This window comes from Tachyglossus aculeatus, chromosome 4 (assembly GCF_015852505.1).
Source record: "Tachyglossus aculeatus isolate mTacAcu1 chromosome 4, mTacAcu1.pri, whole genome shotgun sequence".
NCBI lineage: Eukaryota > Metazoa > Chordata > Mammalia > Monotremata > Tachyglossidae > Tachyglossus > Tachyglossus aculeatus.
The window spans coordinates 10214991-10242091 of NC_052069.1; the positions used below are offsets into that span (position 1 = coordinate 10214991).

Here is a 27101-nt window from a genome sequence, read left to right on the forward strand (position 1 = left end):
CTGTGCCTCGATTTTCTCATCTGTAAAGTGGGCATTAGGTCTGTGATCCCCATGTGAGACATAGACTGTGTCCAACCTGACTTTCTTTACCTACCCCAGTGTTTAGTACAGTGCCTGTCACATAGTAAGTGCATATTCAATCTATCGTTAAGTCTTGTTGGTTCAACCATCTGCCTTTCCTTCCCTGTTCAAACTGCCACCACGTTAATTCTAATCCAAACATTTATTCTATCCTGCCTTGATTAATAATAATAATGGTATTTGTTAAGTGCTTACTATGTGCCGTGCACTATTCTAAGCATTGGGGTAGATACAAGGTTAGCAGGTTGTCCCACGTGGGGCTCACATTCTTAATCCCCCTTTTACAGATGAGGTAACTGAGGCCCAGAGAAGTTAAGTGACTTGCCTAAAGTCACACAGCTGACAATAATAATAATAATAATAATGATGATGATGGTATTTGTTAAGCTCTTACTATGTGCAAAGCACTGTCCTAAGTGCTGGGGAGAATACAAGGTAAGCAAGTTATCCACAGGGGGCTCACAGTCTTAATCCCCATTTTACAGATGAGGGAACTGAGACGCAGAGAAGTTAAGTGACTTGCCCAAAGTCACACAGCTGACAAGTGGTGGAGCTGGGATTTGAACCCATGACCTCTGACTCCAAAGCCCAGGCTCTTTCCACTGAGTCACACTGTTTCTCCTCCATCTACTGCATCAGCCTCCTTGCTGACCTCCCAGCCTCCTGTCTGTCCCCACTCCAGTCCATACTTCACTCTGCTGCCTGGATCATTTTTCTACAGAAACGTTCAGGTCATGTTTCCCCACTCCTCAAGAACCTCCAGCGGTTGCCCATCCACCTCCCCATCAAACAGAAATTCCTCACCTTTGGTTTTAAATAATAATAATAATGATGGCACTTATTAAGCGCTTACTGTGTGCAAAGTACTGTTCTAAGCGCTGGGGAGGTTACAAGGTGATCAGGTTGTCCCACGGGGGGCTCACAGTCTTCATCCCCATTTTACAGATGAGGTAACTGAGGCACAGAGAATTGAAATTGACTTGCCCAAGGTCACACAGCTGACAATTGGCGGAGCTGGGATTTGAACCCATGACCTCTGCCTCCAAAGCCCGGGCTCTTTCCACTGAGCACGTTGCTTCTTTAAAGCCCTTGATCACCTTGTTCCTTCCTACCTCACCTCACTGCTCTTCTAAAACCCAGCTCAAAGACTTCGCTCCTCTAAAGCCAACCTATTCCCTGTACCTCGATCTCACCGCCAGCATCTCTCCCACATCCTGCTGGAACGCCCTCCCTCTTCATATTAGACAGACAATTCCCACACAGCCTTCCCAGCCTGAGCCCCTTTTTCCTCTCCCCCTCCCCATTCCCCCACCCCACCTCCTTCCCCTCCCCACAGCACCTGTATATATGTTTGTACAGATTTATTACTCTATTTATTTTACTTGTACATATTTACTATTCTATTTAGTTTGTTAATGATCTGCATTTGGCCTTAATTCTATTTATTCTAATGACTTGACACCTGTCCACATGTTTTGTTTTGTTCTCTGTCTCCCTCTTCTAGACTGTGAGCCCACTGTTGGGTAGGGACCGTCTCTATATGTCGCCAACTTGTACTTCCCAAGCGCTTAGTACAGTGCTCTGCATACAGTAAGGGCTCAATAAATACGATTGAATGAATGAATGAATGAATTACTCTCTCCCACTCTAAAGCCTTACTGAAGGCACATCTCCGCAAGGCTTTCCCTGACTAAGCCCCCTTTTCCTTTTCTTCCACTCCCTTCTGCGTCACTCTGATTTGCTCCCTTTATTCATCCCCTTTCCCAGCCCCATTCATTCATTCATTCATTCATTCATTCATTCATTCATTCAATCATATTTATTGAGTGCTTACAGTGTGCAGAGCACTCTACTAAGCTCTTGGGAAGTACAAGTCGGCAACGTATAGAGGTGGTCCCTACCCAACAACGGGCTCACAGTCTAGAAGGGGGAGACAGACAACAAAACAAAACATTGATAGGTGTCAAAATAGTCAGAACAAATAGAATTAAAGCTATATTCACATCATTAACAAAATAAATAGAATAGTAAATATGTACAAGTAAAATAAATAGAATAATAAATCTGTACAAACATATATACAGGTGCTGTGGGGAGGGGAAGGAGGTAGGGCGGGGGGGTTGGGGAGGAGGAGAGGAAAAAGAGGGCTCAGTCTGGGAAGGCCTCCTGGAGAAGGTGAGCTCTCAGTAGGGCTTTGAAGGGAGGAAGGGAGCTAGTTTGGCGAATATGTGGAGGGAGGACATTCCAGGCCAAGGGAAGGACATGGTTCCAATCAATCAATCAATCAATCAATCATATTTATTGAGCGCTTACTATGTGCAGAGCACTGTACTAAGCGCTTGGGAAGTACAAATTGGCATCACATGGAGACAGTCCCTACCCAACAGTGGGCTCACAGTCTAAAAGGGGGAGACAGAGAACTGAACCAAACATACGAACAAAATAAAATAAGTAGGATAGAAATGTACAAGTAAAATAAATAAATAAATAAATAAATGGAGTAATAAATATGTACAACCATATATACATATATACAGGTGCTGTGGGGAAGGGAAGGAGGTAAGACGGGGGGATGGAGAGGGGGACGAGGGGGAGAGGAAAGAAGGGGCTCAGTCTGGGAAGGCCTCCTGGAGGAGGTGAGCTCTCAGCAGGGCCTTGAAGGGAGGAAGAGAGCTAGCTTGGCGGATGGGCAGAGGGAGGGCATTCCAGGCCCGGGGGATGAAGTGGGCCGGGGGTCGATGGCGGGACAGGCGAGAGCGAGGTACAGTGAGGAGATTAGTGGTGGAGGAGCGGAGGGTGCGGGCTGGGCAGTAGAAGGAGAGAAGGGAGGTGAGGTAGGAGGGGGCGAGGTGATGGACAGCCTTGAAGCCCAGGGTGAGGAGTTTCTGCTTGATGCGCAGATTGATCGGTAGCCATTGGAGGTTTTTGAGGAGGGGAGTAATATGTCCAGAGCGTTTCTGGACAAAGATAATCCGGGCAGCAGCATGAAGTATGGATTGGAGTGGAGAGAGACACGAGGATGGGAGATCAGAGAGAAGGCTAGTGCAGTAGTCCAGACGGGATAGGATGAGAGCTTGAATTAGCAGGGTAGCGGTTTGGATGGAGAGGAAAGGGCGGATCTTGGCAATGTTGCGCAGCTGAGACCGGCAGGCTTTGGTGACGGCTTGGATGTGAGGGGTGAATGAGAGAGCGGAGTCGAGGATGACACCAAGGTTGCGGGCTTGTGAGACGGGAAGGATGGTAGTGCCGTCAACAGAGATGGGAAAGTCAGGGAGAGGACAAGGTTTGGGAGGGAAGACAAGGAGCTCAGTCTTCGACATGTTGAGCTTTAGGTGGCGGGCGGACATCCAGGTGGAGATGTCCTGAAGGCAGGAGGAGATGCGAGCCTGGAGGGAGGGGGAGAGAGCAGGGGCAGAGATGGAGATCTGGGTGTCATCAGCGTAGAGATGATAGTTGAAGCCGTGGGAGCGAACGAGGTCACCAAGGGAGTGAGTGTAGATTGAGAACAGAAGGGGACCAAGCACTGAACCTTGGGGAACCCCCACAGTAAGAGGATGGGAGGGGGAGGAGGAGCCTGCAAAAGAGACTGAGAAAGAACGACCGGAGAGATAAGAGGAGAACCAGGAGAGGACGGAGTCTGTGAAGCCAAGGTCAGATAACGTGTTGAGGAGAAGGGGGTGGTCCACAGTGTCAAAGGCAGCTGAGAGGTCGAGGAGGATTAGGACAGAGTATGAGCCGTTGGATTTGGCAAGCAGGAGGTCATTGGTGACCTTTGAGAGCGCAGTTTCCGTGGAATGAAGGGGACGGAAGCCAGACTGGAGGGGGTCGAGGAGAGAGTTGTTGTTGAGGAATTCTAGGCAGCGCGTGTAGACAACTCGTTCAAGGAGTTTGGAAAGGAATGGTAGGAGGGATATGGGACGATAACTAGAAGGTGAGGTGGGGTCAAGAGAGGGTTTTTTTAGGATGGGAGAGACATGGGCATGTTTGAAGGCAGAGGGGAAGGAACCAGTGGAGAGTGAGCGGTTGAAGATGGAAGTTAAGGAGGGGAGAAGGGATGGAGCGAGAGATTTCATAAGATGAGAGGGAATGGGGTCAGAAGCACAGGTGGCCGGAGTAGCACTTGAGAGGAGGGAGGAGAGTTCCTCTGAGGATACCGCTGGGAAGGATGGGAGAGTAGCAGAGAGTGTTGAGAGCCGGGAGGTTGGAGAAAGGGGGGAAGAGACTTTGGGGAGGTCGGACCTGATGGATTTAATTTTGTTAATGAAGTAGGAGGCCAGATCGTTGGGGGTGAGGGAAGGAGGAGGGGGAGGAACCGGGGGCCTGAGAAGGGAGTTGAATGTACGGAAGAGCTGGCGGGGGTGATGGGCATGGGTGTCAATAAGGGAGGAGAAATAGTTTTGTCTGGCAGAAGAGAGGGCTGAGTTAAGGCAGGAAAGGATAAACTTGAAGTGAACGAGGTTGGCATGGTGTTTAGACTTTCGCCAGCAGCGTTCGGCAGCTCGAGCATAAGAGCGAAGGAGGCGGACAGTGGCAGTGATCCAGGGCTGTGGGTTAGTGGTGCGAGAGCGGCGAAGGGAAAGGGGAGCGAGCGAGTCTAGCTGAGTAGAAAGGGTAGAGTTGAGAGCAGTAATCTGATCATCAAGACTGGGTAGAGAGGAGAGGGCGGCGAGGTGGGGTGTGAGGCGCTCTGAAAGATGGGTGGGGTCCAGGGAGCGGAGATCTCTGTGAGGGAGTAATACGGATTTACAGGGGAAAGGAGTGTGAGTGAGGAGGCAGGTGAGAAGATTATGATCAGAGAGAGGGATCACAGAGTTGGTGAGGGTGGACACAGTGCAGCGGTAGGAGATGATGAGGTCGAGGGTATGACCAAGTTGGTGAGTGGGTGAGGTGGGGTGGAGGAAGAGGTTGGCAGCGTCAAGGAGAGATAGAAGGCGGGCGGCAGAGGAGTCGTTAGGGATATCCATGTGGATATTGAAGTCTCCGAGGATCAGAGTGGGCATGGAGAAGGAGAGAAGGAATGTGAGGAAGGGGTCAAAGTCGTTAAAGAAGTTGGAAGTGGGGCCCGGAGGGCGGTAGATGACGGCTACAAGAATCTGGAGGGGGTGGTAGAGGCGAATAATGTGGGCTTCAAAGGAAGGGAAGGAAAGGGAAGGGGGAGGAGGGATAGTTCCAGGAGTCGACGGGGGAACAGGCGAGAAGGAGGCCCAGTGAGGAGGATAGCGGTGGCAGAGGAGCGGAGGGTGTGGGATGGGCTGGAGAAGCAGAGAAGGGAGGTGAGGTAGGAGGGGGCGAGGGGATGGACAGCCACGAAGCCGAGAATGAGGAGTTTTTGCTTGATTCGTAGGTTGACAGGCAGCCACTGGAGGTATTTGAGGAGCCTCACCCAATTTATGTACATGTCTGTAATCTATAAAATGGGGATTAAGAGTGTGAGCCCCATGTAGGACAACTTGATTACCTTGTATCCATCCCAGTGTTTAGAACAGTGCTCGGCGCACAGTAAGCACTCAATAAATACGACTGAAGGAATGAACGTGCTTAACAAATACCATTATTATTATCATTATTATTTATTTATTTATTCATATTAATGTCTCTTCCCTTCTAAACTTTAAACTTGTTTTGGGCAACTCCGTTGTAATGTACTCTTCCAAGTGCTTAGTATAGTGTTCTGCACACAGTAAGCTTTCAGTAAACACAATTGATTGATCAATTGATTAAGCACTTAACAAATACCATTTTTTAAAAAAACCTATTTGATATATTTTTGGAAAATGCTCACCAATCTGTTCACAAAGGACACAAGAAGAAAGAGACTTTCTTTGGTTTGTTCGGTGTTCAAGGAATTTGGGGGTTCGGATTTGGGAAAATCCAAAGGAAGGTCCCTTTAGGGTAGGATGGTGATCCAAGTTTAAAATGTGTGGTAAGGGAACTGTGAGGTCTGACATTTAATTACAATAATTGTGGTATTTGTTAAGTACTTACTATGTGCCAGGCACTGTTCTGAATGCTGGTGTAGATATAGGATAATCAGGTTGGGCACAGTTCCTGTTTTACAGTAGGACTCAGAGTCTTAATCCCCATTGTACAGATGAGGGAACTGAGGCACAGAGAAGGTCTGATATTCTGGGGTCTTCACACTCATGTGCTCTAGAGAAAGCTTAAATTTCCTTTTCTAAAAACCTTGTGCTAGGAAAAGTCCCGGGAAAACGTGGGCGAGCCAGACTGGCTCCTAAATGGATAGAGAACATAAGAAGGATAATGGAACAACCATTAGAAAGGTTAAGGATTATGGCAGAGGACAGGACCTTCTGGAGAAACCTTATCCTTGGAGTCGCTATGAATCGGAAACAACTCGATAGTACTTAATAATGAAATAAAAACTTTGATGATTAAAAAGAGCTTTTAGCCCATTGTTGGGTAGGGACCGTCTCTGTATGTTGCCAGCTTGTACTTCCCAAGCGCTTAGTACAGTGCTGTGCACACAGTAAGCGCTCAATAAATGCGGTTGAATGAATGAATTTAAAAGTTACAGCTAATCGAATTTAGTCATTTCTAAGCATTGATAGAATAAAAAGTCTCTACCTGGAACCTAAACTGTGATGGGAATATTAATCTTTCACAATGATTTTTCACTTTTCCACAACCCGACTGAAGGAAATTGAAGAACTTGACAGGAAGCTGGAATCTGAGCTGGCTCATAAAGAATCCTCTCGACAACAGCAGGCCGTACTGAATAGGCAGAGGTGGATTTCCGACGGCCTGGGGCTTTTGAAGGAGGATGGAGAAATTGATTCAGAAAGACAAATGTCAGCCCTTTTATGGCAGGCTTTAAAGAAGTGTCCGAGGCTGATAGAGCTTTACAATCAAAGGTAAGAGGGTTCAGATGTTTATTTGTTAGCTCTTCGGTGGTTTTACCTGAATCAAAGAGCACTGAAGAATTCCTATTGAGAATATTTCAGGTAAGTTTCATGAAAATTTCATGAGCTCATCTTCCTCTCGATTACAAGATTCCTGAGGGCAGGAATTGTGTCTACTAACTCTATTGCATTCTCCCATGCACTTAATAGAGTGCTTGTTCTCTCGTGCAACCAGCGTGGCTCAGTGGAAAGAGCCCGGGCTTTGGAGTCAGAGGTCATGGGTTTGAATTCCGGCTCCGCCACATGTCTGCTGTGTGACCTTGGGCAAGTCACTTAACTTCTCTGAGCCTCAGTTATCTCATCTGTAAAATGGGGATTAAGACTGAGCCCCACGTGGGACAACTTGATCACCTTGTATCCCTCCCCAGCGCTTAGAACAGTGCTCTGCACATAGTAAGTGCTTAACAAATGCCATTATTATTATTATTATTACGTATTCAATCTGTCACTAAATCCTGTCAGTTCAAACTTCACGGCACCAAAAAATCCAGCCTTTCCTCTCCATCCAAACTGCTACCACGCTAATCCAAGCACATATCCTGTTCTGCCTCAATCGCTGCATCAATCTCCTTGCTGACCTTCCTCCCTCCTTCCTCTCCCTTCTCCAGTCCATATGTCACTCTGCCCTCTGGATCATTTTTCTGTTAAAACGTTCAGTATGTGTCTCCCCACTCCTCAAGAACCTCTCCAGAGTTTGCCCACCCACCCCTCTTCAAACAGAAATTCCTTACCATCGACTTCAGAGCAGTCAATAACCTTGCCTCCTACCTTGCCTCGCTACTCTTCTACTCATTCATTCATTCATTCAGTTGTATTTATTGAGCGCTTACCGTGTGCAGAGCACTGTACTAAGCGCTTGGGAAGTACAAGTCAGCAACATATACTTCGCTCCTCTAATGCCAGCCTACTCAGTGTACCTCCCATCTCATCTCTCTCGCCACCGACCCCTCTCCCACATCCCGCCTCTGGCCTGGAATGCCCTCTTCCTCAAGTCCGACAGATAGTTACTCTTCTCATATTCAAATCCTTATTGAAGGCCCATCTCCTCCAAGAGGTCTTCCCTGACTAAGCCCTCTTTTCCTCTTTTTCCACTCCCTTCTGCATCACCCTGATTTACTCCCTTTCCTCACCCCTCCTCAGCCCCACAGCAGTTCTGTTCATTGTCTTGTCTTATGCTGTCGAGTCATTTCCAACCAGTAATAATACTAATAATAGTGATGGTATTTGTTAAGCGCTTACTGTGTGCCAAGCATAGTGACTTCAAGGACGCATCTGTTCCAGAATGTATCTCCACTTGTAATCATTCTGTTAGTTTATCCTTAGAGTTTTCTTGGTAAAAATATGGCAGTGGTTTACCATTGCTTCCTTTCGCACAGTCAACTTGAGTCTCCTCCCTCGACTCTCTCCCGTGCCGCTGCTGCCCAGCACGGGTGAGTTTTGACTTGTAGCAGATGGTCTTCCACTCGCTAGCCACTGGCCAAGCTAGGATTGGGATGTGTAGGACTCTCGCTTCCGTAGCTGGTGGAGTTCTGAAAATTCTCCACGTATAATCCCTAGAGGAACTTATGTACGTATCCGTAATTTATTCATTTATATTAATATCTGTCTCCTCTTCTAGACTGTGAGCTCGTTGTGGGCAGGGAATGCGTCTACCAAATCTGTCGTATTGTACACTCTTAAGCGCTTAGTATGATTGATTGATTGATTGATAGAGTAATCTACACTGAATAAGCACTAGTCAGCTGGGTGACTTTGGGCAAGTCACTTAACTTCTCTGTGCCTCAGTTACCTCATGTGTAAAATCGGGATTAAAACTGAGCCCCCCGTGGGACAACCTGATCACCTTGTAACCTCCCCAGCGTTTAGAACAGTGCTTTTCACATAGTAAGTGCTTAACAAATACCATCATTATTATTATTATTAATAATAAATATAATCGATTGGATGATTTGCTAGTTGAGAAGCAGAGTGGCTCGGAGCAGAGCACAGGAATGGGAGTCAGAACAATCACAAGAGTTTCCTCATTCATTCATTCATTCAATTGTATTTGTTGAGTGCTTGCTGTGTGCACAGTACTGTACTGAGCGCTTGAGAGAGTACAATATAACAGTAAACAGACACATTCCCTGCCCACAACAAGCTTACAGTCTAGTGGGGGAGACAGATATTAATACAGATAAATATTCCTCCCTTCAAGGCCCTACTGAGAGCTCACCTCCTCCAGGAGGCCTTCCCAGACTGAGCCCCTTCCTTCCTCTCCCTCTCGTCCCCCTCTCCATCCCCCCATCTTACCTCCTTCCCTTCCCCACAGCACCTGTATATATGTATATATGTTTGGACATATTTATTACTCTATTTATTTATTTATTTTACTTGTACATATCTATTCTATTTATTTTATTTTGTTAATATGTTTGGTTTTGTTCTCTGTCTCCCCCTTCTAGACTGTGAGCCCACTGTTGGGTAAGGACTGTCTCTATATGTTGCCAACTTGTACTTCCCAAGCGCTTAGTACAGTGCTCTGCACACAGTAAGCGCTCAGTAAATACGATTGATTGATTGATTGATTGATAAATGACAGATATAGACATAAGTGGTGTACGGTGCTGTGTACACAGTAAGTGCTCAATAAATACAATTGAGTGAATGAATGAATGATATGGGGCTGGGAGTGAGGATAAATAAATGGAGCAAGTCATGGTGATATAAAAAGGAGATGAAGATGGGGAAAATAGGGCTTAGTCAGGGAAGGCCTCTTGGAGACAATGTGCCTTCAATAAGGCGTTGAAGAGAGGGAGAGAAATTGTCTGTCGGATTTGAGGAGGAAGGGGGTCCCAGGCCAGAGGCAGGACGCCTGGAATGCCAGAGGCAGGATGGGGGCAAGGGGTCGGTGGTGAGGTAATAATAATAATAATAATGATGGCATTTATTAAGCGCTTACTATGTGCAAAGCACTGTTCTAAGCACTGGGGAGTTTACAAGGTGATCAGGTTGTCCCATGTGGGGCTCACAGTCTTAATCCCCATTTTACAGATGAAGGAACTGAGGCACTGAGAAGTCAAGTGACTTGTCCAAAGTAACACAGCTGATAATTGGCGGAGTCGGGATTTGAACCCATGACCTCTGACTCCAAAGCCCGGGCTCTTTTACACTGAGCCACACTGCTTCTCTAAGGTAGATGAGATTGAGGGACAGTAAGAAGCGTAGCATTAGAGGAGCCAAGTCTGCGGGCTGGGTTGTAGGAGAAGAGTATATCTCCTTATTCCTTAAAATTATCCAAAGGTTGTCCATTCACCTCCACAATAAAGTCTCTATCAGCTCTTGGTATTTACTTCATCCTCAGCCCCACAGCACCTATGTCCATTCCCTTATACTTTACCGTTTCCCTTTACCTGTAATTTATTTTAATGTCTATCTCCCTCTCCATCAATCAGTCAGTCAATCAATCAGTTAATCAATTGTACTTATTGAGCATTTACTCTGTGAAGAGTGCCGTTCAAAGCGCTTGGGAGAGTGCAGTGTAACAGAGTTGGTGGACACATTCCCTGCCCACAAGGAGCTAATAGTCTAGAGGGGAACCAGGACTGGAAGCTCCTTATGGGCCAGGGTGGTGTCTATTGGTGGTCATGGGTTCGAATCCCACCTCCCCCACATGTCTGCTGTGTGACCTTGGGCAAGTCACTTCACTTCTCTGTGCCTCAGTTCCCTCATCTGTAAAATGGGGATTAAGACTGTGAGCCCCGCACGGGATAACCTCATCTCCTTGTATTCCCCCCAGTGCTTAGAACAGTGCTTTGCACGTAGTAAGCGCTTAACAAATACCAACATTATTATTATTATTGCGTTGTGCTATCCCAAGCACTTAACACGGCACTCTGCACGCTATAAGCGCCCCAAAAATATAATTGATTGATCGATTGATCGTCATCCCCCGGGCCTGGAATGCCCTCCCTCTGCCCATCCGCCAAGCTAGCTCACTTCCTCCCTTCAAGGCCCTGCTGAGAGCTCACCTCCTCCAGGAGGCCTTCCCAGACTGAGCCCCTTCCTTCCTCTCCCCCTCGTCCCCCTCTCCATCCCACCATCTTACCTCCTTCCCTTCCCCACAGCACCTGTATGTATGTATATATGGTTGTACATATTTATTACTCTATTTATTTATTTATTTATTTATTTATTTATTTATTTTACTTGTACATTTCTATCCTATTTATTTTATTTTCTTGGTATGTTTGGTTCTGTTCTCTGTTTCCCCGTTTTAGACTGTGAGCCCACTGTTGGGTAGGGACTGTCTCTATGTGTTGCCAATCTGTACTTCCCAAGCGCTTAGTACAGTGCTCTGCACATAGTAAGCGCTCAATAAATACGATTGATTGATTGATTGATTGATTGAAATATAGTTTGCAGAAAGGGCTTGTCTTGTCTCGAGTCGTCTCCAACCCACAGTGACGCCGTGGACACATCTCTCCCAGAACGCACTACCTCCATCTGCAGTAGTTCTGGTAGTGGATCCAGAGAATTTTCTCGGTAAAAATAGGGAAGGGGTTTACCATTGCCACCTTCTGCGCAGTAAACCTGAGTTTCAGCCCTCGACTCTCTCCCGTGCCGCTGTTGCCCAGAACAGGGGAGTTTTGCCTTGTAGCAGATTGTCTGCCACACACTAGCCACTGGCCAAGCTAGGAATGGAGTGGGAAGGCCTCCGCTTGACTGTCCCTCCCGTAGTCGAGACCGGTAGAGGACTGGAAACTCTCCGGGTGAGACCCTGAGGGGTTCGGAAAGGACAGGGTAGCGGAAATAACCATCCTCCTTTGGATTCCAATCCTTTGTCCGAAAGGGGCCTGAATAATTCAACAACCCGAATCTGCCAGCATGCATCAAGTTGAGTTCTCTGTGGATAAGTACTTTCCCAGTACTGATTTGATGGAAGTGAAACTTGACTTGGAGCGGGGAAAATGACTTCTGAGTCCTAAACAGCAGCCCCCCTTAGAAGACTTCATTTTCTGCGGTTCTTGAGAAGACAGCCCTTTGGTTAGAATTTTGATGTGTTTTCCAAATGGCTGGATTTCTCCTTGAAATGATATTTCTTGACATGAATGTTGGCTTCATATGAGCTCATTTAGGTTTGTTGTTTTTCTTCCCCACTTCAGTTTAAGAGAAGAACTGCAGAGCCTTGTTGTGTTTGAAGACCGGCTGGAAAGCCTAGAGATGGATGCTTTTTTAAACCTTTATACTCAGGTAAATATGGAATTAACATTCATTCATTCACTCATTCATTCATTCAATCACATTTATTGAGTGCTTACTCTGTGCCAAGCACTGTACTGCTACTAATACTACTAATAATTATGGCATTTATTAAGTGCTTACTATGTGCAAAGTACTGTTCTAAGCACCGGGGAGGTTACAAGGTGAACAGGTTGTCCCACGGGGGACTCACAGTCTTAATCCCCATTTTACAGATGAGGTAGCTGAGGCACAGAGAAGTTAAGTGACTTGCCCAAACTCACACAGCTGACAATTGCCGGAGCTGGGATTTGAACCCATGACCTCTGACTCTAAAGCCTGGGCTCTTTCCACTGAGCCACGCTGCTTCTCTGGTACTTATGGAGCTTCTAGTATCTCTTCCAGGAAGCCTTCCCTGACTAACCTTTTCATCTCCCTACCCTAATCAGCCTTCAGCGTCACCTGTGTACTTGCTTTCATTTCCCCGCAAGCACTTTGATAATAATAATAATAATAATGGTAATAGTAATAATGGCATTTATTAAGCGCCTACTATGTGCAATGCACTGTTCTAAGCGCTGGGGAGGTTACAAGGTGATCAGTTTGTCCCACAGGGGGCTCACAGTCTTAATCCCCATTTTACAGATGAGGGAACTGAGGCACAGAGAAGTTAAGTGACTTGCCCAAACTCACACAGCTGACAATTGGCAGATCTGGGATTTGAACCCATGACCTCTGACTCCAAAGCCCGGGCTCTTTCCACTGAGCCATGCTGCTTCTCTAATAATGATAACAATAATGCTATTTGTTAAGCACTTACTATGTGTCATGCACTGTTCTAAGCACTGGGGTAGATACAAGTTAATCAGGTTGGACACAGTGTCTGTCCCACATGGGGCTCACAGTCTTAATCTCCATTTTACAGATGTGGTAACTGAGCACAGACAAGTGAAATGACTTGCCCGAGGTCACACAGTAGATGAATGGCGGAGCTGGGTTTAGAACCCAGGTCTTTCTGACTCCCAGCCTGTGCTGTGTCCACAAGCACCCATTAGCAGCATGGCGTAGCGAATAGAGCACAGGCCTGGAGTCAGAATAATAATAATAATAATAATGAAGGTATTTTTTAAGCACTTACTATGTGCAAAGCACTGTTTTAAGCAGGGGAGGTTACAAGTTGATTAGGTTGTCCCATGTGGGGCTCACAGTTTTAATCCCCATTTTTTACAGATAAGATAACTGAGGCACAGAGAAGTTAAATGACTTGCCCAAAGTCACACAGCTGACAGTTGGCAGAGCCGGGATTTGAACCCATGACCTCTGACTCCAAAGCCTGGACTCTTTTCACTGAGCCCCGCTGCTGCTCAGTGGTTCTAATCCTGCCTCTGCCACTTGTCTACTTGGACAACTCACTTCACTTCTCTGTGCCTCGGTTACCTCATCTGGAAAATGGGGATTAAGAGTATGAGACCCATGTGGGACAGGGACCGTCTCTATATGTTGCCAACTTGTACTTCCCAAGGGCTTAGTATAGTGCCCTGCACACAGTAAGCACTCAATAAATACGATTGAATGAATGAATGACAGGGACTGTGTCCAACCTCATTTGCTTGTAACCACCTCAGCGCTTAGAACAGTGCTTGGCACATAGTAAGAGCTTAACAAGTACAGTGAGAATAATAATAATTTACATTATCGTTATTACTAATACATTTCATTTATTGACTATACTTATCACTGCATTGGGAAATACATTTAAATGGTTTTGAGCTCCATTTTATGGAGTTAAAAATGGAAATCAACAGATTAGCTCTCCATGAAAAGAGAAAGATTTCAGATTTAGCAATAGAAGAGAGGGGCTTGTCATCTGGATGTCCAGTCTATCCAGGAATCTACCAATAGGAGGTGTAGTAGGAATGGCCAAGCGCTTAGTACAGTGCTGTGCACACAGTTAGCACTCAATAAATACGATTGAATGAATGAATGGTAGTGGAACAGTGCTTTGCACATAATAAGTGCTTAAATGCCATCATCATTATTATTATTATTAATGGTACTTATGGAGTGTCATTCATTCAGTCATATTTATTGAGCACTTATCGTGTGCAGAGCACTGTACTAAGCGCTTGGGAGAGTACAATATAACAATAAACAGACCCGTTCCCTGCTCACCACGAGCTTATAGTCTACAGTCTTACTGAAAGCACATCTCCTCCAGGAAGCCCTCCCTGACAGAGCCCTCCTCTCCTCTGCTCCCACTCCCTTCTGCGCCGTTCATACTAGCTCATTCATTCATCCTCTCTCTCTTCCCCACAGAACATAGGTATATATCTGTATATATAGCTGGAATTTATTTATTAATTAATTTATTCATTGATATTAATGTCTGTCTCCCCCGCTAGACTGTTAGCTCGTTGTGGGCAGGGAATGTGTTTGATGTTATATGGTACTCTCCCAAGCTCTTAGTACAGTGCTTTCCCCCTCATCCCCCTCTCCATCCCCCTCATCTTACCTCCTTCCCTTCCCCACAGCACCTGTATATATGTATATATGTTTGGACATATTTATTACTCTATTTATTCATTTATTTATTTTACTTGTACATATCTATTCTATTTATTTTATTTTGTTAGTATGTTTGGTTTTGTTCTCTGTCTCCCCCTTTTAGACTGTGAGCCCACTGTTGGGTAGGGACTGTCTCTATATGTTGCCAACTTGTACTTCCCAAGCGCTTAGTACAGTGCTCTGCACACAGTAAGTGCTCAATAAATGCGATTGATTGATTGCTTTGCACACTGTAAGAGCTAAATAAATATGATTAATAATAATAATACTTATTATTAATAATGATAATAGTGGGGGTAGACAGACATCAATACAAATAAATAAACTACAGATTTGGAGAAAGTGCTCTGGGTTGTGGGGGAAGCAAAGGGAACAAGTCAAGATGATGGAGAAGGGAGTGGGAGAAGAGGAAACGGGTGCTTAGTTGGGAAGGCTTCTTGGAGGAGATGTCTTCAATAAGGCTTGGAAGGCGGGGGAGAGTAATTGTCTATCAATGTGTCTTCAATAATCAATCAATCAATCAATCGTATTTATTGAGCGCTTACTGTGTGCAGAGCACTGTACTAAGTGCTTGGGAAGTACAAGTTGGCAACATATAGAGACAGTCCCTACCCAACAGTGGGCTCACAGTCTAAAAGGGGGAGACAGAGAACAAAACCAAACATACTAACAAAATAAAATAAATAGTACAAGTAAAATAAATAAATAGAGTAATAAATATGTACAAACATATGTACATATATACAGGTGCTGTGGGGAAGGGAAGGAGGTAAGATGGGGGGGATGGAGTGGGGGACGAGGGGGAGAGGAAGGAAGGGGCTCAGTCTGGGAAGGCCTCCTGGAGGAGGTGAGCTCCCAGTAGGGCCTTGAAGGGAGGAAGAGAGCTAGCTTGGCAGATGGGCAGAGGGATTGGGGACATTCCAGGCCCGGGGAATGACGTGGGCGAGGGGTCGATGGCGGGACAGGCGAGAACGAGGCCTAACGGTGAGGAGAGATTAGCAGCAGAGGAGCGGAGGGTGCGGGCTGGGCTGGAGAAGGAGAGAAGGGAGGTGAGGCAGGAGGGGGCGAGGGGATGGACAGCCTTGAAGCCCAGGGTGAGGAGTTTCTGCCTGATGCGCAGATTGATTGGTAGCCACTGGAGATTTATGAGGAGGGGAGTAACATAAGGTAGGGGAGAGTAATTGTCTATCAGATTTGAGGAAGGAGGGCATTTCAGGTGAGAGGCAGGATGTAGGCGAGGTGTTGGCGGGGAGACAGGAGAGATGGAGGCCCAGTGAGAAGGTTAGCGGCACCAGAGGAGCGGAGTGTGCGGGCTGGGTTAGAGAAGGAGAAAAGTGAGGTGAGTTAGGAAGGGGAAAGGTGATGGAGGACTTTAAAACCAACGGTGAGGAGTTTCTTTCTGATGCGGAGGTGGATGAGCAAGCAGTGGAGATTTTTGAGGAGGAGGGTGGCATGTCTGGAAAGTTTTTGCAGAACGATGAATCTGGGCAGTGGAATGAGGTATGGACTGGAGTGGGGAGAGACAGGAGGCAGGGAGGTCAGCAAGGAGGCTGATGCAGTAATCAGGGCAGGATAGGATGAGTGATTGGATTAACACTAACATTAACATTAACAGGAGGCCTTCCCAGACTGAGCCCCCTCCTTCCTCTCCTCCTACTCCCCCTCCCCATCCGCCCCGCCTTACCTCCTTCCCCTCCCCATAGCACCTGTAGATATGTATATATGTTTGTATATATTTATTACTCTATTTATTTTACTTGTACATATTTATTCTATCTATTTTATTTTGTTAATATGTTTTGTTTTGTTGTCTGTCTCCCCCTTCTAGACTGTGAGCCCGCTGTTGGGTAGGGACCATCTCTATATGTTGCCAACTTGTACTTCCCAAGTGCTTAGTACAGTGTTCCGCACACAGTAAGCGCTCAATAAGTACGATTGAATGAATGAATTAACATGGCAGCAGTTTAGATGGAGAGGTAAGGGCGGATTTTAGCGATGTTGTGAAGGTGGGGCCAATGGGATTTGGTGACAGATTGAATGTGTTGCCAACTTTTACTTCCCAAGCGCTTAGTACAGTGCTCTGCACACAGTAAGTGCTCACTAAATACGATTGAGAGCAGAGTCAAGGATAACTCCAAGGATCATCAATCGTATTTATCAATCGTATTTATTTATTTATTGAGCGCTTACTGTGTGCAGAGCACTGTACTAAGTGCTTGGGAAGTACAAGTTGGCAACATATAGAGACAGTCCCTACCCAACAGTGGGCTCACAGTCTAAAAGCAGATACCATAAAAAAGTGGTGTACGTCATTCCACTAGATGATGTGAGTTCTTTTACTTCCTCACCCAAAACCATTTACTTAGGCTGTCTCACCTGCATATACGCTTCACCATTTTACATATCATCATCATCATTAGCAGCGTCATCCATGGTATTTATTGAGCGCTCAGTGTATGCAGAACACTGTATTGAGTGCTCGTGAGAGTCCATCGCAACAGAGCCGGTAGACACCTTCCCTATGGAAAGTCGACATGGTTGTCAGCAGTCATGACTTGCATTTCATTCTTCAGTTTCTTCCAGCTACTTTGACGTTTTGCCAGCCCATCGCACATATTGTTCTCACAGTTCCTCTAATGCCAATCAAAACACAGGCTTGTTTTAGACAGGACCACAAATTGGTTCATTGTGGATTTTGAACTGTTTCCCACTATTTTAGACCGTGCTTAAGAATAATAGCATGTTAGATTTCTCAGCTCCATGCCACAGATTTAAATCGCATCATCTTAAATTACATATACACACCGTGACTGCATTTTTGCCGTGTTATTCTGGAAACTAATCAGTTATTCTGGTTTTGCTCCAGCTTCAGGAGGTGGTTTGCTTTTTTTCATCCCATCTCACTTGACTGGTTTGGGAGGTTAGATATTTTTCTAGGTGAAGTTATTTTTAGAACCCTACTCATTGCTGTATAAAAAAATAACACTGAATCCAGTATAAACCTTTGCTAATTGCTGCTTAGGGCTGCTAGTGTAGAACTTTCCAGCGGCAGCTGGAGTCCAATTGAATATCACTTTCATTTGATGTGCTTAGCGAAGCAGTGTGGTTTAGTGGAAAGAGCTTGGGAGTCAGAGGTCATGGGTTCTAATCCTGGCTCCGCTACTTATCAGCTGTGTGACTTTGGGCAAGCCACTTAACTTCTCTGTGCCTCAGTTACTTCATCTGTAAAATGGGGATTAAGACTGTGAGCTCCAAGTGGGACAACCTAATTACCTCGTATCTACCCCAGCGCTTAGAACAGTGCTTGGCATATAGTGAGCGCTTAACAAATACCATCATTAATTAATTAATTTTCCACGGCCGTTGACCCTTCTAGACTGTGAGCCCGTTGTTGGGTAAGGATTGTCTCTGTTGCCGAATTGTACTTTCCACTCTGTACACAGTAAGCGCTCAATAAATACGATAGAATGAATGATTGAATGGGTTTTTGGCATGTTTCAGTGGTAATAATCGAATTGGTAATGATGATGATGGTATTTGTGAAGCACTTACTATGTTTCAAGTTCTGTAATGTCAAGCACTGTACTGAGCTATGGGCTCAATGCAAGATAGGTTGGAAACAGTCTCCGTCCCACATGGGGCTTACAGTCAAAGTGGGAGAGAGAACAGGCTGTGAATCCCCATTTTGCGGATGGGGTAACTGAGGCCTGGAGAAGTGAAGTGACTTGCCCAAGGTCGCACAGCAGACAAGTGGCAGAGCCGGGATTAGAACCCAGCTCCAGGCCCATGTTCTTTCCAGTAGGCCGTGAGCCGCTTGAGTTGAGATTGCACCATCCATGTTGAGGAGCCTGAGAGGGCCATCATTCATGCATTCATTCATTCAGTCATATTTATTGAGGGCTTACTGTGTGCAGAGCACTGTGTTAAGCTTGGAAAGTACAATTCAGCAACAGAGACAATCCTTACCCAACAACGGGCTCACAGTCTAGAAGGGGGAGACGGACAACAAAACGAAACAAATGTGTCTTGTGAAATTTAAATTTAACGTCACCAGAAGAAGCTCAACCAGTGCCACATGTTTGAAAAGTTGCCCTTCTGCCAGGATGGGTTGTGTGGCAATTCCACAACTACTACTAATGACAATGATAATAACAGTGGTGTTTGTTAAGTATTTACTATGTGCCAAGCACTATGCTCAGCACTAGGGTAGATCAGATCAAACACAGTCCCTCCTCTGACATGGGGCTTATAGTCTAAGTAGGAAAACAGGTATCGAACCTCCTTTTTATGGATAAGGAAACTGAGGCCCAAAGAAGAAGTGAAGTGACTTGCCAAAAGTCACGCACAAGGTGGAACTGGAATTAGAACCTGGGTTTCTTGAATCCCAGCCCTGTGCTCTTCCCACTAGGCTACAACTAATTCCACACCCTTGACCTCTCAGTCAATCAATCAACCAGTGGTACTTATTGAACACTTACTGTGTGCAGAGCACTGTACTAAGCGCTTGGAACTGTGAGCCCGTTGTTGGGTAGGGACCGTCTCTGTATATTGCCGACTTGTACTTCCCAAGCGCTTAGTACGTTGCTCTGCACAAATTAAGCACCCAATAAATACGCTTGAATGAAAGAATGAATGAATATTGAAAGCTTGGGAGAGTTGGTGATGATGATGAAGATGATGGTATTTGTTAAGTGCTTACTACATGCCGAGCACTGTTCTAAGCGCTGGGGGAGATACAAGGTCATCAGGCTGGACGGAATCCCTGTCCCGCACAGCGCTCACACTCTTAACCCCATTTTACAGATGTGGTCACTGAGGCCCAGAGAATAATAATAATAATAATAATAATAATAATAATAATGATGGTATCTGTCAAGCGCCCACTGTGGTGATGATGATGATGATCATCAATCGTATTTATTGAGCGCTTACTGTGTGCAGAGCACTGTACTAAGTGCTTGGGAAGTACAAGTTGGCAACATATAGAGACAGTCCCTACCCAACAGTGGGCTCACAGTCTAAAAGGGGGAGACAGAGAACGAAACCAAACATACTAACAAAAGAAAATAAATAGAATAGATATGTACAAGTAAAATAAGTAAATAAATAAATAGAGTAATAAATATGTACAAACATATATACAGGTGCTGTGGGGAAGGGAAGGAGGTAAGGCGGGGGGATGGAGGGAGGACAAGGGGAAGAGGAAGGAAGGGGCTCAGTCTGGGAAGGCCTCCTGGAGGAGGTGAGCTCTCCGTAGGGCCTTGATGATGATGATGATGGTATTTGTACTACATGTTCCCCGCCCATAAGGAGTTTACAGTGTAGAGCGGGAGACAGAAATTAAAATAAATGAAGATAATTATGGTATTTGTTAAAGAAATAAATTAAAGATATGCATATAAGTGCCGTGGGGCTGAGGATGGAGTGAATGAAGGGTAAAAATCCAAGTGCAAGGGTGACAAAAAGGGAGACGGAGTAGGATGGAGGAGATGGGGCTTTAAATAAGGCTCTGAAGAGAGGAGTTGGGCCTTTAATAAGCTTTTGAATTTGGGAGAGTGATCGTATATGAAGGGGAAGGGCGTCCCAGCCCACACACTCTGCTCCTGTGGTGCTAATCTTCTCACTGGGCCTCTATCTCACCTGTCCCACCGCCAACTCCTGGCCCACGTCCTACCTCTAGCCTGGAATACCCTCCCTCCACACATCCGCCAAACTAGCTCTCTTCCTCCCTTCGAAGCCCTGCTGAAGGCTCACCTCCTCCAGGAGGCCTTCCCAGACTGAGCCCCCCTTTTCCTCTGCTCCCCCTCCCCATTGCCCCCACTCCATCCCTCTGCTCTACCCCCTCCCCACCCCAAAGCACTTGTGTATATATGTATATATCTATAATTCTGTTTATTTATATTAATGCCGGTTTACTTGTTTTGATGTGTATATGCATCTATAATTCTATTTATATTGATGCTATTGATGCAGGCTTACTTGTTTTGATGTCTGTCTCCCCGCTTCTAGTCTGTAAGCCCATTGTGGGCAGGGATTGTCTCTCTCTATTGCTGAATTGTACTTTCCAAGCGCATAGTACAGTGCTCTGCACACAGTAAACACTCAATAAATAGGATTGAATGAATGAATGAATGACAGGGACAGGGACTACATGCCTGGCACATAGTAAACGCTTAGGAAATACCATTCAAAAAAGAGTCAGAATTTCAAAGCCTTATTGAAGGCCCATCTCCTCCAAGAGGCCTTCCCTGACTAACCCCCCACTTTCCTCTTCTCCCATTCCCTTCTGCGTTGCCCTGACTCGCTCCCTTTATTCATCCCCTATCCCAGCCCCACAGCTCTTATGTCCATATCTGTCATTGATGTCTTTCTATAGTCTGTCTCCTCCTCTAGATGGTAAGCTCACTGTGGCCAGGGAATGTGTCCGTTTATTGTTATTTCATACTCTCCCAAGTGCTTAGTACAGTGATTTGCACACAATAAGCACTAATAAATGCAATTTCGCTGGGCACATAGTAAGCGCTTAACAAATGCCATCATTAATAAATACAGTTGAGTGAATGAATGAATGAAAGAGAAGTTCGATCACATCCAGATCCCATTTGAGTTTTCAAGAACTGATTCCTTTCATTCATCCCCTGCACATTCTGAAAGGAGGGAAGCTGTTGTCTTCAGACACAGTGACATTAATAACGTTTTTAATAACTCTGAACACTGCTCCTTTGCTCCTTTTATAATCCCTCTGTGAATCAGGGTCCCACGTCCAGAATGAGGGGGTGAAAATCTAATAAAGCGCTTTGAAACTGAGAAGCACTACATAAATCCTAATTACTTCTCATCGTAAGAGGGTATCTGGTACGTGAGAAAAATAAGCTGCCTGAATTCTGTGCGCTTTCCAAAGAGCTGCATGGGGAAGGGAGAGAATGGTTTAGAAATACTGAGGAAAAGCTTAACTTAGCAGGAGCATTCATTGAATTCCTTTTGTGTGCCAAGCACTGAAGTAGGAACTTGGGGAACAAATGAACAAGTAAAAGCCTGAAAAGTTCACAGTCCCATCAAAAAATGGTATTCATTGAGCACTTTCTAAGTGCAGAGCACTGTTCTAAGCTCTTAGGAGAGTACAGTACAACAGAATCAAGCCAATCTGTTATCTTGCCCATACTGAACTTACTAGAAGGGGAGTTACAGTCTAGAGAGGGAGTACAATGAGGAAGGGAGTGGACAGAAATGGATTAACAATGCTGAGAAGCAGTGGTTTAGTGGATAGACTATGGGCCTGAAAGTCAGAAGGTCATGGGTTCTAATCCCGGATCTGCTACTTGTCTGCTGTGTGACCTTGGACAAATCACTTTACTTCTCTCTGTCTCAGTTCCCTCATCAGTAAAATGGGGATTGAGACTGTGAGCCCCATGTGGGACAGAGGCCGTGTCCATTCTGATTTGCTTGTCTCCACCCCAGCGCTTTATACAGTGCCTGACACACAGTAAGCGTTTAACAAATACCATGATTATTATTATTAGATTTAAAGAATAAACACTATGTGTCCTTTGGGCAAGTCACTTAACTTTCCTGTCCCTCAAATCCCTTGCCCGTAAAATGCAGATTAAATCTTACTCCCTCCTACTAAGGCTGTGAGTTCCATGTGGGACAGGGCCTGTATCCATCCTCATTATCTTGTATCTACCCCAGTGCTTAGTATAGTGCTTGGAATGTAGGAAGTGCTTATAACAAGTTCAATTAGAAAAAGAGGACCTGTATATCTGCCTTTTTTCTTCAGGAATTGACTCATATATTCTGTTCTGGCTATTCCCTCGTTACCTTTCCTGACTGCCTAGAGCAAGAAAAAGTATCGCTAAACTAAGTAATTACTAGTTTCTTCATTCCGAAGTCAGTAAAATCACATGAGTTCAATTAGAGTTCAGAACTCTCTGAGTCTATGATTATTTTATTATTCAATTTGAAAACAGGCTACGTAGCAGACTGTCTTGCTTAAAATAGAACCTCTGTGCCTCCATGACTTTGCTTTCTAACGTGTGTTATCAGTGTTCCCACCACATTAATCCAAGGACTTATCCTCTCCCACCTTGAATACCGTATGAGCCTCCCTGCTGACTTCCCTGTCCCGTCTTTCCCCACTCCATTCATACTTCAGTCTGCTGCCCAGATCATTTTTCTATGAAAACGTTCAGTCCATGTTTCCCCACTCCTCACATCCAGTCCGTCACCAAAATCTGCCGGTCTCACTTACGCAACATTGCCAAGATCTGCCCTTCCCTCTCCATCCAAACCGCTACCCTGCTCGTTCAAGCTCTAATCCTATCCCGTCTGGATTACTGCATCAGCCTCCTCTCCAATCTCCCATCCTCCTGTCTCCCCATTTCAATCCATACTTTATGCCGCTGCCCTGATTGTCTTTGTGCAGAAACGCTCTGGGCATGTTACTGCTCTCCTCAAAAATCTCCAGTGGCTACCAATCAACCTACACATCAGACAAAAACCCCTCACCCTCGGCTTCGAGGCTTTCCATCACCTCACCCCCCCACCTCACCTCCCTCCTCTCCTTCTACAGGCCAGCCTGCACCATCCGCTCCTCTGCCGCTAATCTCCTCACTGTGCCTTGTTTTCGCCTGTCCTGCCGTCGACCCACAGTCTTCTAGACTGTGAGCCCACTGTTGGGTAGGGACTGTCTCTATATGTTGCCAACTTGTACTTCCCAAGCACTTAGTAAAGTGCTCTGCACACAGTTAGCGCTCAATAAATGCGATTGATTGATTGATCCCCGGCCCACATCCTCCCCCTGGCCTGGAATGCCCTCCCTCCACACATCCGCCAAGCTAGCTCTCTTCCTCCCTTCAAAGCCCTACTGAGAGCTCGCCTCCTCCAGGAGGCCTTCCCAGACTGAGCCCCCTCCTTCCTCTCCCCCTCCACCCCCTCCCCATCCCCCTGCCTTACCTCCTTCCCCTCCCCACAGCACCTGTATATATGTATATATGTTTGTACATATTTATTACTCTATTTTATTTGTACATATTTATTCTGTTTATTTTATTTTGTTAATATGTGTTTCGTTGTCTGTCTCCCCGTTCTAGACTGTGAGCCCGCTGTTGGGTAGGGACCGTCTCTATATGTTGCCAACTTGTGCTTCCCAAGCGCTTAGTACAGTACTCTGCACACAGTAAGTGCTCAATAAATACGATTGAGTGAATGAATGAATGAATGAATGAATGAGAACCTCTCCAGTGGTTGCCCATCCACCTCTGCATCAAACAGAAACTCCTCACCTTTGGCTTTAAAGCCGTCCATCACCTTGCCCCCTCCTACCTCACCTCGCTTCTCTCCTACTGAAACCCAGACAGCACAGTTCACTCCTCTACAGCTAACCTGCTCACCGTACCTCAATCTCGTCTATCTCACTGCCGATCTCTCGCCCACATCCTGCCTCTGGCCTGGAGTGCTCTCCCTCTGACAGACAATTACTCTCTTCCCCTCCTTCAAAGTCTTATTGAAGGCTCTTCTCCTCCAAGAGGCCTTCCCTGACTAAGCCCTCTTTCCCTCTTCTTCCACTCCCTTCTGTGTCACCCTGATTCGCTCCCTTTATTCATCCCCTCTCTTACCCCAACAGCGCTTATGTATAATTTATTTATGAATGACCATCTCCCCCTCTAGATTATAAGCTGGTTTTGGGCAAGGGATGTGCCTATTGTTATGTTATACTCTTTCAAGTGCTTAGTACAGTGCTCTGCACACAGTAAGTGCTCAATAAATATGATTGATTGATTGATTGAATACATTTTTTACTAAAAATTTCAAGGAGTATGACAGAACACTATTTCAAATAAGTTTGACAGTTTCCTGAGTGGATGGGATACAGACAGTAAAATTAAAGTATTAACGATTAGTTTTTTCCACTTGAAATACCTTATATGTGTGATTCCCTTAGCAATTGTGCTAGTCGTTCATATTAACAGGATTTTTCACTGGCATAATGGCCCTTGGACACAAACGCATACAAATATCAATCAGTGGTATTCACTGAGCACTTGTGTACAGAGCACTTTACTAGGTGCTTAGGAGAGTACACTACAACAAAGTTGATAGAAGCATTCCCTGCCTACAAGGAGCATACACGTATATGTTTAATCTTTGACCTTGAAGAATGGATACTTATAAATATATTGATAATTAATATAAATAAAGTAATGAATATGCATTCTTCATAGTCAAAGATTAAGAATTGAGTGTATACATATAGTGATATATGCACATACATGCATTCTGTATATACATGCAAGCACCTGTGAGTGTGTGTGTGAGTCGAAGGTATTTATTGAGGACTTACTGTGTGCCGAGCACTGTACTAAGTGCTCGGGAGACTACGATGCAACAAAGCTTGTTGTAGGCAGGGATTGTGTCTGTGGGTTGTTAGATTGGACTCTCCCAAGTGCTTAGTTCAGTGATTGAGGAAATACAGTGATTGGCACATAGTAAATGCTTAACAAATACCATTATTATTATTATAATTATTATTATTATTATTATGACAATACAACAGAGTTTGTTGACACATTCCCTGCCCAAAATGAGCTTACAGTCTAAGGAGGGAGACATTCATATAGAGAAATAAATTATGGATGTGTACATAAGTGCTGTGGGGTGAATAAAGGGTGTAAATCCAAGTGCAGGATTTAGTTCCAAGGATTTCGTTACTCCCAATGGACTTGAGGAAATGAAATTCAAAGATAGTGTGCTTTTCCTTGCTGATTTGTATTCGTTAGTTACTGACATCTTAAAATGCCAAATTGCCTGGTTCTGGGCTATGCTCCTTTGGGAGCCTCAGTATTTATCTTTTATTAGACCGGCTGTTTTTGAATGGAAGAACACTTCCTAGTTTCTAAGCTCTTAGTATAACATAGTGCAGCCATGAAAAAAAGAGCGTGGTGACATGCTCAGAATGCAGAAGAAGCCATGGGGAGTGTGACATCAGGGTGAGTGACAAGACTTTAAAGGACACAAATTACAACTTGCAATTAGGTACATCCTGCAAAAGACAGTACCATTCATTCAGTCAGTCAATCAGTCATACTTATTAAGCGCTTACAGTGTGCAGAGCACTGTACTAAGCATTTGGGAAAGTACAATACAGCAATAAACAGTGACATTCCCTGCCCACAATGAGCTCACAGTCTAGAGGGATAATTATGGTGCTTGTTAAGTATTTACTATGGTCCAGGCACCGTTCTAAGCAGTGGGGTACATACAAGTTAATCAAGTTGGGCGCAGTCCTTGTCCCACATGGGACTCACACTCTTAATCCTCATTCATTCAATCGTATTTATTGAGTGCTTACTGTGTGCGGAGCACTGTACTAAGCGCTCATTTTCCAGATGAGGGAACTGAGGCCCAGAGAAATGAAGTGATTTGCCCAAGGTCACGCAGCAGACATGCGGGAGAGCCAGGATTAGAACCCAGGTCCTTCTGATTCCTGGGCTCATGCTCTATCCACTAAACCACACTTCCCCATCTACATTATCATCCCTACAGACCATTGTCCTTCTGGTCTGTATGGAGCAGTTACTGTGTATCAAGCAATGTTCTAAGCATTGGGGTAGATAAAAGTTAATCAGGTCAGACACAGTCCCTGTCTCACAGGAGGCTCACAGTCTTAACTAAATGCAATACTACTCCTTGGCTGGAAAGGTAATAATAATAATAATAATAATAATAATAATAATAATAATGGCATTTATTAAGCGCTTACTATGTGCAAAGCAAGGTAGTGTAGCCTAGTAGAAAGAGCCCCGTCCTGGGAGTCCGAGGACCTGGGTTCTAATCCCTGCTCCGCCACTTGTCATCTGGGTGACCTTGGACAAGTCACTTCACTTCTCTGTGCCTCTGTTCCTTCCTCTGTAAAATGGGGATTAAGCCTGTATGCCCCACGTGGGACAAGAAACGTGTTCAACCTGATTAGTTTGTATCCCCCCAGGGCTTAGGACGGTGCCTTTCACATAGAAAGGACTCAACAAATACTGCTAAAAATAAAAAAAAAACAAGCAAACAAAGAAAAAAGTACCGGTTCTCCCCCCTTAGACTGTGAACCCAGTGTGGGGCAGGGATTGTGTCTTACCTGATTACCTAGTATGTCATTTCAATTCAGTTCACTTGTTATGGGTAGGGAATGTGTCCTCTAATTCTGTTCTGTTTGCACTCACTCAATCAATCAATCAATCAGTCGTATTTATTGAGCACTTACTGTGTGCAGAGCACTGTACTAAGCGCTTGGGAAGTACAAATTGGCAACATATAGACACAGTCCCT

The 27101-nt window shown here is 45.2% G+C and overlaps 1 protein-coding gene across 1 annotated transcript in view; it reads left to right on the forward strand.

The window, feature by feature from the left end:
• Positions 1 to 27101, forward strand: part of EVC2 (EvC ciliary complex subunit 2) — a 217041-nt gene that overhangs the window by 175087 nt on the left and 14853 nt on the right. The window contains exons 18-19 of the mRNA XM_038744853.1: positions 6739 to 6953; positions 12146 to 12233. Coding sequence (XP_038600781.1) covers positions 6739 to 6953; positions 12146 to 12233 — 303 coding nt within the window. The remainder of the gene's footprint in view (positions 1 to 6738; positions 6954 to 12145; positions 12234 to 27101) is intronic.